Source organism: Centroberyx affinis, unplaced genomic scaffold (genome assembly GCF_046629955.1).
Source record: "Centroberyx affinis isolate AG114_WGS23_722 - 3 ecotype Tasmania unplaced genomic scaffold, CSIRO-AGI_Caff_v1 ptg006797l_1, whole genome shotgun sequence".
Taxonomy (NCBI): Eukaryota; Metazoa; Chordata; class Actinopteri; order Beryciformes; family Berycidae; genus Centroberyx; species Centroberyx affinis.
In genome coordinates this window covers 24916-37049 of record NW_027283448.1, presented here as the reverse complement: position 1 = coordinate 37049, position 12134 = coordinate 24916, and the positions used below count along the sequence as shown (strand labels likewise).

General features: G+C 39.6%; 2 protein-coding genes across 3 annotated transcripts; one reads left to right on the top strand and one right to left on the bottom strand.

Moving 5' to 3' along the window:
- Positions 1-61: 61 nt before the first annotated feature.
- On the top strand, positions 62-1731 carry LOC139639087 (DNA replication ATP-dependent helicase/nuclease DNA2-like; the record flags this gene model as incomplete). The annotated part of the gene is made up of 5 exons (XM_071513156.1): positions 62-151; positions 530-743; positions 981-1070; positions 1213-1398; positions 1522-1731. Coding segments are annotated over 5 exons (790 nt in total), but the record flags the coding sequence as incomplete, so codon positions are not given.
- A 640-nt stretch (positions 1732-2371) lies between these two features.
- LOC139639089 (phenazine biosynthesis-like domain-containing protein 1) lies at positions 2372-11344 on the bottom strand. 2 transcript variants are annotated; one of them, XM_071513162.1, is made up of 10 exons: positions 11179-11344; positions 10285-10384; positions 8221-8319; positions 7725-7834; positions 6825-6854; positions 6528-6616; positions 6123-6229; positions 5687-5749; positions 4944-5006; positions 2372-4456 (listed from the first exon to the last, which is right to left on the bottom strand). In XM_071513162.1, the coding sequence occupies exons 1-10, from the start codon at positions 11260-11262 to the stop codon at positions 4344-4346; spliced, it is 858 nt and encodes a 285-aa protein (XP_071369263.1). In that variant the 5' UTR covers positions 11263-11344; the 3' UTR covers positions 2372-4343. The 2 variants fall into 2 exon arrangements, with proteins under 2 accessions (XP_071369263.1, XP_071369262.1); XM_071513161.1 differs by having other exon boundaries at positions 5687-5770; positions 6138-6229.
- Between the last annotated feature and the right edge of the window lie 790 nt (positions 11345-12134).

Genomic DNA, 12134 nt, shown 5'->3' with positions numbered 1-12134 from the left:
AGCCAACATCCATATAAATATAACTCTGTGTTTATTAACTCGTATATATTTTTCTCTCTAGAACCCGTGGTATGGATGAAAGCTTATTTAAGCGTCTAGAGCTCCACAGTGAAGCAGTGGTCCAACTCAATGTACAGTACCGGATGAACAGGTACACACACACACACACTCAAACACACACATAAACTTACACACAACACTGTGTACTTCAAGAATCTGGTCTCGTTTGTCATGAACTTATCCTCCAGTCTGGTCCAACAGTACTTCAAATCATATGCAACTACCTCAATATAGAAAGTTTTAACTTGAAACTGTTTGTAAGGAGTGAAATGTGACTAGTGTCTTCAGAGAAACAATTTTAGTCCTACTGTCTTTCGTTAGCATTTCTAAGAAAACTAAATTTTGCTTCCACTATAACAACCAAAACAGTACTGCAAGAGCTCTTTAGATCAACTACAATGATTTCCAGTTCAAGAGTCCAAAGGTTCATGCTGTGTGTTCGTGTGCATGTCTGTGTTTGTGTTTACAGGCAGATAATGTCTCTCAGTAACTCTCTGATGTACGGCGGTCGGCTGGAATGTGGATCAGAAAGGACCGCCTCAGCCCTGCTCTCACCGCCCTTCCTGGTTTCTGTCCAATCGGAGCTCAGTTGCCACTCTGAAACTCACCCCCAGCAGGACCTGGCCTGGATACAGGCCGCCCTGTTGCCTAGCAACCCTGTTTGCTTCCTGGATTCCTCACTGGTTGGTAGATTTTAAATTTCAAGCAATAGGTTGGGAATTGGGTTTGGTGAGATAGAAATGGGCTTAACAATTTTTCAGGAGAAAAATGGGAATGAATGAATTGGTATGTGAGTTACTTTCTGGATCCATGAGGTCCTTCCTATTTAAAAAAAAAAAAAAAAAAAAAAAAAAAAAAAGTGTCAACAAAGATGGAGGAGTGCTGGTCTAAATTGAGTGTCTCTTCACTGTTTCCTTTAGGTGCCTGCGTTTGAGTCAGTGGAGCAGGGAGGCGTAAGCAACCACACCGAGGCTGCACTCGTACACATACTGGTGACACTGTTGATAAAGGTACTTATATAGACGCAAGTGCCCCATTGATGTTCAAGTAGTTTTAACACATTACAGTGTGTTTTTAAAGGTCTGGCTTGTTTCCAGCACTATCTGCATAATTCTATCTCACTTACCCCTGTTTATTTCCATCTCTTTTCAGGCTGGATGTAAGTCCAGTGATATAGGGGTTATCGCCCCCTACAGACAGCAGTTGAAGACTATCTCTGCTCTGCTGCAGTCCTCTGTCTTCAGCGGTGTGGAGGTTAATACAGTGGACCGATACCAGGGCCGGGACAAGAGTCTCATAGTACTTTCATTTGTCAGGAGCACTGCAGAGGAGGGAAAAGTAAGCGGCTCTCTTCCCACTTCTCCTGTTTGACTCTCCTGTCTGATGGCTCATCTTTCTTTGAACGGAAATGAAAGAGTGGAAACATGATCAAAAATAACTCTCTCCCCTCTCTGTCTGTAGTTAGGGGAGCTGTTGAAGGACTGGCGTCGTCTGAACGTGGCGGTGACCAGGGCTAAACACAAGCTGCTGATGGTGGGCTCTGCATCGACGCTCCGACACTACGCACCACTGGAGAAACTACTGAATCATCTCCAACAGGAGAACATGATATCCTTTAATAACACTTACTACTTTTATTATTACAACTTAGTACCACCGATAAACTCTTGATCCATTTGCAACAAGAAAATCTGATAACCTTTAATTGTGAACAGTTAATATCACTAATACTACTCCTTTTACTATTATTGCTTGTTATTACTACTACTGTTATTTCTATTATCCATTAGTACATCACAAATGACTAATTATTACCGCTAACAGTACCATTCCTACTGTTAATATCACTATTACTAGCAGAGAATTTACTCTCTGTTACACAAAGATATCATCGACTATTAGTATAATCACTACTACTAATCTACTACTACTACTCGACTACTGTGCATTTCAAAATGGATTTGCATACAGTGTTAAACATTGTAGAAACCCCCTTCTGTGTCTATCCTTAATTAGTATTACTAAGGCCACTGTAGACAATTCTTTTATAAATTTTATACACTCAGATGAAACTGTTTCAAAAAGGTCAGTTGAACAACTAGTCACAAGATGCAAATATAAAAGTTGAGCTTTAAAAACAATTGCGAGTGGAGCAGCTGTAGTGCAGTAAGCAAAAAGCATGCAGTAAAATCCACGTCTGCTACAAGGCTGCATGTATGCAGTCAAAATGAAAACACTTGCCTTTGTTTATGTCGTGTGTCTGCTGTGTGTCTCTACAAAGTTTTTTCCTGAACCCCGACATCACATTGTCCAGCTCCCTCCAGCTGCCCACATGGTCCTACCCAGCATGCACCTGTGATGAAAGACACTACTCGGCATGTGCCTGTGACGGCGTCTCAGGTGTGTGACTCCTCAACAGGACAGCACACTGATGCACCATATGAAGGACTGACTTTAGTGTCACAAATTGATTGTGATTAATTATATGAGCTGAAAATGACTTACTCTTTGTTGCCATACATCAAGTGCCAGTTGTCCACAACCAACAATTCAGAAACAGTCATAGAACCAACACCTTAAAATCAGATGAGATTATTTTAACAGTCCACACAGAGAATCTTTTTCTTTCACTTAATATATACATTTGGTTTAGTTTAATTTGGGACAAAAATGGCTCTAGGCAACACAGACTAAGATAAACAGAAGGCCAAAGGCTAAAAATAACATTCCGATAGTATATGTGGACTTTCAGATTAACAGGTTCTACCCCTGATCTGTACTACACTGTGTTGGGACATTGTGTATTGTTTTTAATTGATTGATTTTTACAGTAGAATCGTTATTATCCAACGCCTTCAGAAATGGAGGTTGTTTAGCAGCCTTAAATTGAATATTTCATTTTCAATATGTCAGAGGAGAGCACAAGATGTGTTGACTTTCTAAACTAAATCTTATTCAGAATATGAAATGTGCTGCTGCATTCATGTATCCACCAGGACATTCAAATAGCAATGCACCGTCATCATTAGAGTATCTTTTACCAATGCCACATTTTTGTTTACTGTGTTAGACTGGTCGTTTTGAATGTCTTGAGTTTCAGATGAACAACATTCTGTTGCATTTATGGAAGTGTCTTGCATTAAAGGGACACAAATTGAAAGACCTCATACACTGAATCCCACCACAGTTAGTGGTGCTGGAAATCCTCAGACTGAACTTGAATGAGCTATGTAAGCTAGAGACCTTGAGGCTACAACAACTTATGTGATTGTATGTTCTGTTGATTTATTTTAAATGTAACACACTTGAATCATTCCAGTTTTAGAAGTATCAGTAGTTAATGTCAATGCTGTGAAACACACACACCCTTCTTAGAAAAACTGAATTCATGGGAGTGAGATGCTATAGCTGGACCACACTAACTTTAACTTAAGGCCTACAGCTACAATGGATTGAACACACACTGGTGTGTCATGGTACAGACCGTCAAACCTCGACTAGATGCGCTCAGAATCAGAGAGGATGACAGGACAGTTGTTGTGTATCATCATTTCTTATTCAGTGGATCGACTGCAGATCACCAGACCTCGGCTAGATGTACTGATTGAGTTAGAATAGAAAGGTGTATTGGTTTATCACGGTACTTCATTGTAATCCTGTGATTGAACTTCACCCCCCTACAAAGGTACAGTAAATAAATTGGTCTAAAATGTCATTACAGAAAACATTACAGAAAAACAAATGTAGAAATAATTTGACACTGCTTCCAAAAGTCTTAATTTATGGCAAAAACAAACAAACATTACAAAGAACACTTCCTGGTATCATGATAACCAATTATAGCTGTTTTCTAGACTACCAGACCTCAATTAGAAAAAATGTATTCTGTTCAAATCATTTGGCAGGTGAAAACTGAAGATGCTGATTGATTTTTATTTTTTTTTATTCCATTCACTACTGTGACCACTGCACTGCAGATGCATCCCAGCCACCTGTCATTCTACCTCTCATCCATTTGATTTCCAACACTGGCTCTGTGTTCACATTTCTGTTTGTTTTCTTGAACTTTTATATCGTCATTTTGGCAATTTCCGTATGTGAATAAATAATGTAAATTCTAACAAAGTCTAATAAGTTTCTTTCCTTCATGTAGTTAAGTTGGCAGGCTGAATGATACTTTGACATTAGATTGACCAGTCTGGACAACAGTCAGTCTGATTCACTTTATTTAGGCCGTCTCATTCTGGCAAATGGTGTCCCGCAGTTTGTGTGCATGTGACCGTCTATAGTGTGATCGTTCCCTGCAGTACGGTGACGGTCTGTCCAGCTATGTTGATTCTCCCATCATCCCTCACTTCTAGTTCCAGCTCCCCGCCTCGACTGGAGCACTGGTAAGCTACACACACACACACACACACACACACACACACACACACACACACACACACACACACACACACACACACACACACACACACACACACACACACACACACACACACACACACACACACACACACACACACACACACACACACACACACACACACACACACACACACACACACACACACACAGAGGAAGACAACATGAATGTCAAGTTTAGTGAAATATAAATGTTGCTCAATCCTCCCTAGTAATAGACTGTTCATAGTAGCAGCAGCTAAATTATACATTTTTGGCTTTGGCCAGTTTTATCTATCCTACCAGCCATTTTGACATCAAGCCAACCATTATTATTCCAGTGTTATTCCAAAATAAAATATAAAAAAATAAAGTGGTCAGTGAAATTTTAGCCCATGTGGCTGAGTTAAGCTTTATAGGTTTCTGAGTTGTTGATAAAATCATAACATTAATGATGTGATATTGATTATATTAATTACCCAGCATCTTCTTCTTGCCTAGTTTGTCAGACCAGTAGCAAGCAAGAACTGTATGAGCAGAGCCTGTATGGACAGAAAGGACAAGCCAGGAGTTAGTTATTTTACTGGTACATTGAACAGGGTGAACATTCATCAACCTTACTGTTAGACAGCAGAAAGGAGGGACAATCTGTGAGTGTGATAATAATCCCAATAGTTTTGTGAGATAGTGATCACAATTATTTGTCTTTTTATTTGTGGAACAAAATTCAATTAAATTTTGCTATACCATTATACACGATTAATTGTGCATTCCTATAAAGCGTGTGTAAGTAAGTAACTTTATTTATATAGCACCTTTCGAGAGCCGAGACGTCACAAAGTGCTTCACAGGGGAAATAAAGCATAAACATACATACAGACATAAAACACAATAAAAACAGACCAAAAAAACACACAAAAAAACCAAAAGTAAATAGAAAATGACACAAAGGCAAGTCTCTAAACAAATGGGTCTTGAGCTGCTTTTTAAAGGTGTCCACAGATCTGAAGTCCAGAGGGAGAGAGTTCCAAAGTTTAGGAGCCACAACCTCAAAAGCACAGTCTCCTTTAGTTTTTAGCCTAGATCAAGGAACAACCAGCAAACCCTGATCAGAGGACCTTAGAGACCTGCTGGTGACATAGGGCTGCAGTAGATCTCTAATGTAGGCAGGTGCCTGACCATGCAGTGTGTGTGTATATACACATGTTCTCTGTAGTCCTACCAGTGACCGGATCCTCTGGGATGCCATTCCATGGAGAGAAAAATCTGGAGTAGAAGTCATACCCTGGCTGGCAGTCCGGGGATCCTATAGGTGGACAGATAAAGAGAAGGACGTTTTAATACACACTTTTCATCCTGGGCTAATCTGGAGTGAGCAGCCATATAATCCGCCAGGCTAATGGCCAAAAACCTTGAGTTCCATCAGTGGACTGTGGATCGACAAAGCGACAGTACCTTAAGGCGGGGCATTTCCAAGCAGCAAAAAGAAGTGTTTCATTCCTTGAGCATGTTGTTGTGTCAAGGATCTTGTCCTATATCTTACTTATGATGATGCTACATCTATGACTGTGGATTGTAATCTCTGTGGGCCTGTGCTACCTGTCATGGGGTCAAATCTATCAATGCTGATCTGACTGGCCTAGCTCTGAATTTGTCGCTCTGGTCTTGCCCACCTTTCATGGTGACGATGAGTCCTTTCACTTTGCCGCTCCTCTCATTGGACAGAAGAGCGACAGGGTCCACCTTCAGACTGGTCAGAACTGACCTGGAGAAACCACACACACACTATCAAAAGTTACATATCCCCATACACAGTAAGTTGCATCACCAATAACTGACGTGTGATGTGTCTTGTTAAATCCAGCAGATGCTCTCGCCCAAAAGACTCTGAGTAATTAATTTTCTCACCCAGGGCTCATTAGAACACACCTTGCTATATTCATGACCCTGTCATGTGGGGACTCACCACTAACATGTCTGTGATCGTAAGTCTTGACTCAAATAAATTAATTAAAAAAAAAGGTCTAACAGCTGTTTGTATGTGTGTGTGTGTGTGTTCTAACCTGTCACAGCTGTCAGCCAGTCGAACCATCAGTTTCTTGGTTGTGGAGCTCAGATAGACATCCTGGACTGGGTGGTTCCCGACTGCAGCCTGGAGAGACACATACACACACACATGAAAAGAGCACAGACAGTTGAGCACACACCCACACAGAAACACAAGAAAGCAAAAACACTGACATGCAGACAGTGAAGCAGGAGTCAGTACTGTAAGAACTGTTCCACACATACAAAACGTAGTCGGGGTCAATGAGTACTCCCACGGACCGAGAAGGCGTTCGCTGTATTGTCTTACTGACCTTGATGAAGTCTCTGAACTCATTGGGATCCTGAGAAGAAGGTTCAGAATAAACAAAGTTAGAATGATACACTGTTTTGTTGTCCTTTGCAATGCTTTGCAAAGCTTCTGGAAAAATGTAACTTGGAAAATCTTGCATCACTAATGCATCATGAATAGATGGGGGACTTTTACAATGGCTGCCACTGTATGAGGCAGTTATTTTATGGCAAGCCGTTTTAACATAAAATGGTTGCACTTGACTATCCATAATTACATTATAGATATCTACAAATGCAATTTAACTAGTCATAATTATGTGACCAGTCAGAATGGTAATGCAAGATATCTGCAATTACAGTCTGACTAGTAAGAATGATAATTAAATTACATTTTGACTAGTCAAAATATCTTTTAAGATATCTATAATGATGTCACGGTTTCAATTGACTGAATTGTAGATATATTTAATTGGAGATTACATACATCTTAATTGAAAAAATAAATTCAATCTTACTAGTCAAAATGTAATTAGAGATATCTTAAATTAGCATTTTAACTAGTTGTTAATTAATTATAAACATCTGTAATGAGAATCCGGTCAGGCTAATAAATGTTACAATGGCTTGCGATAGTTATTTTAGACTTAAAATAGATGATAGATGCTAATTTAGATGCTAAATTACATGACAATTTTGGGGGCAATGGAGATGGTAATTGTTGCCTACAGCAGGGATGGGACTGGGTCAGTGTGTGTTTTAATGCCTTTTCTTCTTGGGTTAGTGAGTTAATTTAAACGTTCATGACTATACACTTATGCTTTTATTTACTCAGTTGCAGGGCGTTGGGTGTGCTTGATATCATAGAACTTCTGCTCCCCCCTGGGTGGGTGGGTAGTTATGCTTGATATCTGTCCCCTTACCTGCCGGGTGGGTGGGTTGAGAGGGAAGTCCATGACGATGCCTTCCCCCCGCTGGGTAACACACAGTTCTCCACTCTTAGTCTCAAATGTCACTGTGGGATTCACATTCTCTGACAGAAGTAACGTACACACACATTATACACACAGCCGCGCACAGGCTAACAGGCAACCTAGGTCCGCTTTTAGATGCAAGTCTCAAAGTGTGTGTGTGTGTGTGTGAGAGAATGTGTTTTTATGTGCACAAGTATCTAACATGGATTAAACAGTTTTGCATGGTGTATCAGACATATCAGTCTAACAGTAGAGTATTATAGTAAATTGCCTTCCAGATACTTTACTGTGATTGTCTAAACTGGCTCTGATTGTCTTGTCCTATGTGCCAATCCCACTAGGTGAAATAAAACAAAACATAAACAGTATCTGTAAATATTATTTAACCTTAATGTGGTGTGTGTGTGTGTGTGTGTGTGTGTGTGCGTGTGTGTGTGCATCTTACTCTTATGATGAAACAGCACTGCTGCAGAGGCCAGAGTGGCATGACCACACAAGTTCACCTCATTGGTCGGTGTGAACCATCGGAGGCGGAACCTGGATCCTGTCAACCAATCACATTGTAAAACAAAATCATACTGACATTTTCCCAACATGTTACAGTTAAAAGTTAACTAGATACAGAGTTCTGCCATTAAAATCAACAAATATCTAACAGTTTGCAAACAGTCACAGCACTGGCAGTGTTGCAGTATGTCGTAACATTTATTTCAAACTTCTCTTCCCTCGGTCTCCCCTCAGGCAAGATCAGGATACGCCCCACTGAGGTCATTCGTTGGAAGGAAAAATGGTTTGCTCAGTTCTTACTTTATTGCAAATTCTGCAACACATTGCCCTATGATGGGAAGTTTTTACAGATCCGCCCTTTCTCACAGTAAACAAAAGAAGGTCTGTTCAGTGTTTTAAAGTTTCCAAAGGTATATTTCCTCTGACAAACAATGACTGTTTAAATGCCAAAAGCCAGACTGAGTTAAATTAAATTAACTCTTTATACACTAGAAACTCTTGAGGACAACTTGCATGATTCTCCTGTTGGGATGTACTATATAAGGTTAGTTTATTTGGGTTAAAGGGAAATTAATGCTGTTTGTAAATCATTAGGATATTTATATTATACTGGATTATAGATTACTTGAGTCTGAATGATTAATACGTTTATTTGGAATAGGAGCTCAGTAAATTAACGTTTTAAACATTATTAGGTTGCATGTAAATACTGAGACAGCTGGTTACTGTAGTCTGATTATGAGAGTCCTATTAATGTCTTTAAGTCCTATTGTTTGGCTGCATATAAACATAGTTAAGTTACTTGAAATGTTTACATAAGGCCAGGTAATTTGGAATAAGAGTAGGTTTACAGATTCTTAGGCTGCATGTGGTCAATGAATTGGACATTCCTCTCCACTATGTGCATTTGTACAGTTTGTGAAAGACCGACTGTGAGTGTCTGCACAGTACATGTGAATGTCAGAGGTCATTGTACTGTACTCCCAACAATGCAAGTCTCAGCTGTGTGTTTTAACATTGTTACCTGCCGGACTGCTGAGGACAGGTGTTTTTTTCTGTTCTAACACACAGGGCAGGAGAATACAACCACAGGGGCAAAACAGTCTTAAACTGCACACACACACACACACACACACACACACACACACACACACACACACACACACACACACACACACACACACACACACACACACACACACACACACCTGTCTCATTTTATCTGTGACCGTAACGTCTCTTTAAATATCTGTAACAATGTCTGACTTGTCATTCTACCTTTGTTCCTTAGAGACACTTTATTACCTGTATTGATTGAGTTGTGTATAATGACCTCATGGAAGAACTGTCCCATACATTGGTATCCATTGTATCTATTAATCCATATCTGTCCTGCATCAGTGGGACTGGATTTTCCAAACAGTTCCACTAGTCCAACTGTAAACTGTGCAGCAGCTTTAATATAAGAGTGTAATTTCTACAACAGCTGCCTTCTTCTCTAGGTGAATTGCTTTGCTGTCTTGATTCTGAAAGTCCTGTGCCTGATAGACGGCTTCTGTTAATTATTTCAAAAAGCTTGAATTGGATGAAGGATGGTGTTTCTGCTAGATTGTCTTCAACTTTGTTATGCGTATGTACTGTACTCATCTCACTGTATGCAAAGTTTTTCCATTTAGCGTATTTTATGTATGAGTTGTCAAGTCATTGGAGTCAAACTCCTTGTACACCATGTATTTGGCAAAGCTGATTCTAACTCTTATTTGATTATCTGACTGTGGAGTCTACTGATCATGAACAACAATGTTCTCCATTTTCATCCCCATTAAAATGAGCCCCTGGTGACAATACATGGAGCCTACAGTGAAGTCATGAGACTTGATTCTCCAGATGAAAGCTGTTTCTGACAGGTTGATCTCTGTTGAATCCCTACAGCCACACTAAACTGGTAGTTATGACGAATAATAAATCACATGTTAATACGTAAATGGATGTTATCTCTGACCTGTAGTGAAATCGTCCGCGGGGTTGAGCCTGGTAATGAAAGCTGTTTCTGACAGGTTCATCTCTGCTGCTATCCTCTGGTACAATTCATCGCTCAGCTCCTGCCAGAGACAAACATTGGCAGACTTATAGAAGTCTTTATTATCACGATGTAGAATCATTATTATACCCTGTACATCATGATGTCGTCTGACAATGCCTGCTCAAAAGAAATTACCATGGATAGATGAATGGATTTACTAATTAATGGACTGACTGAATGATCTATTGGGAACAAATACTAGCCTACATACTGATACAATTACAGAGGAAAACAGTTTCTTCCACTGTGGTCCCCTAAGTGGTTTATCATAACTGACAATCCAACACTAGGCTTCATATCACTATTACCTCACACACACGACACATGTATCACGTGCAGTCAAAACCTTGGGACAGTGTGCTTAAATTCACCTTTTTAATCAAGCAAACGTATTTTGAATTAAATAGTTCATAATGTAGGACTGTGTAATAAACAAGGAGAGCAGGCTATAGGAGATCCATAAACTTTAAACTTTACGTTTAAAATAATAATATTCAGTGACAGTATTGCTGCTGACAACTGAAAATCTCGTAACTTTACTTCATGTCTTTTTTTTCCACCTTAATTTATGTTTTACATGGTAGGTAAGTTCCATAAATATAGGGGCCACAAACCACTTCAAAACACTCCAACTGTAATTTCAAAAACACATTTCCAGTTGGAAGACGAGATTTTTTGTAATTATTTCTAAGACGCTGACTTCTTTACAATGTTTTCATCTGACAGCAACGCTATGCATATTCCTCAGCAGTCTACAATATGACAGACAAGCGGTTCCAATACTTAAAATATGTCAAACATTCAAATACTCACATGCAAAAGTGGACAAATTGCCGCTGGGTTTCCTTTGAATGGTAAGTTGGTGAATGCATCCACCGTAAACACTGGGATCTCCATTGTGAATAATGATATATATATATTTAAACAGTTCGCCAGTAAAACTTTTTACACGGGGTAAACCACTGCTGCCAATGTAATGGACTTTTGACCAGGTCTGTTTGATGTCAGTAGTGCAGGACTCCTCGTTCTCTCCTCAGCTGAAGTTAGCTCCCGATTCGTCGCTCCCGATTCGCGGCTAGTGATGTGCGACCGTGAACGAGTAGATTTTTTCGAACATAGTTTTTTTTATGACAAACTGGGAATACTTTACCACTGGTAGGCCTACTGCGAAAACAATGTATTTGTAATTTGTAATCTATTCAGTGCTATGCCATATAGACTGTATCAAGAAATATCCCCCAGTATAGGATTCAGTCTGGCCCAAATGGATTTTCACACTCAAAACCGATCTCAAAAATGGCTCTATACTGATGCTCTCTGGCATTCTAATTCTAATTCCTAAATTAAGATTTGCTGGGGTGAAGTTTATTTTAGTTGGACTAACGCATTGACGAGTGAAAAAGTTGTGTTCTGGTGTTGATTATTTTGGATTGTGAAACTAGGCTATTTGTGTGTATGGAATCCTATACTGGGGGATATTTCTTGATACAGTCTATATGGCATAGCACTGAATAGATTACAAATAACAAATACATTGTTTTCGACCAATAAACATGTCACAGTACCAGTGGTAACAAAGTATTCCCAGTTTGTCATTAAAAAAACTATGTTCGAAAAAATCTACTCGTTCCCGGTCGCACATCACTAGCCGCGAATAGGGAGCGACGAATCGGGAGCTAACTTCAGCTTCAGTTTGAGCAACGAGGAAACTAACCAGCCTATTGAAATGTATCCGAAACTCATATCACCGCTACTTAAAGTCAGGGCTC

Coding starts and splice junctions, on each gene's coding strand:
- LOC139639089 (XM_071513161.1), bottom strand. CDS start 11,262: ATGGAGATCCCAGTGTTTACGGTGGATGCATTCACCAACTTACCATTC. Junction 7,835..8,220: donor AGTGCTGTTTCATCATAAGA/GTAAGATGCACA, acceptor TACTTCTGTCAG/AGAATGTGAATCCCACAGTG. Junction 6,617..6,824: donor AGTTCAGAGACTTCATCAAG/GTCAGTAAGACA, acceptor GTGTCTCTCCAG/GCTGCAGTCGGGAACCACCC.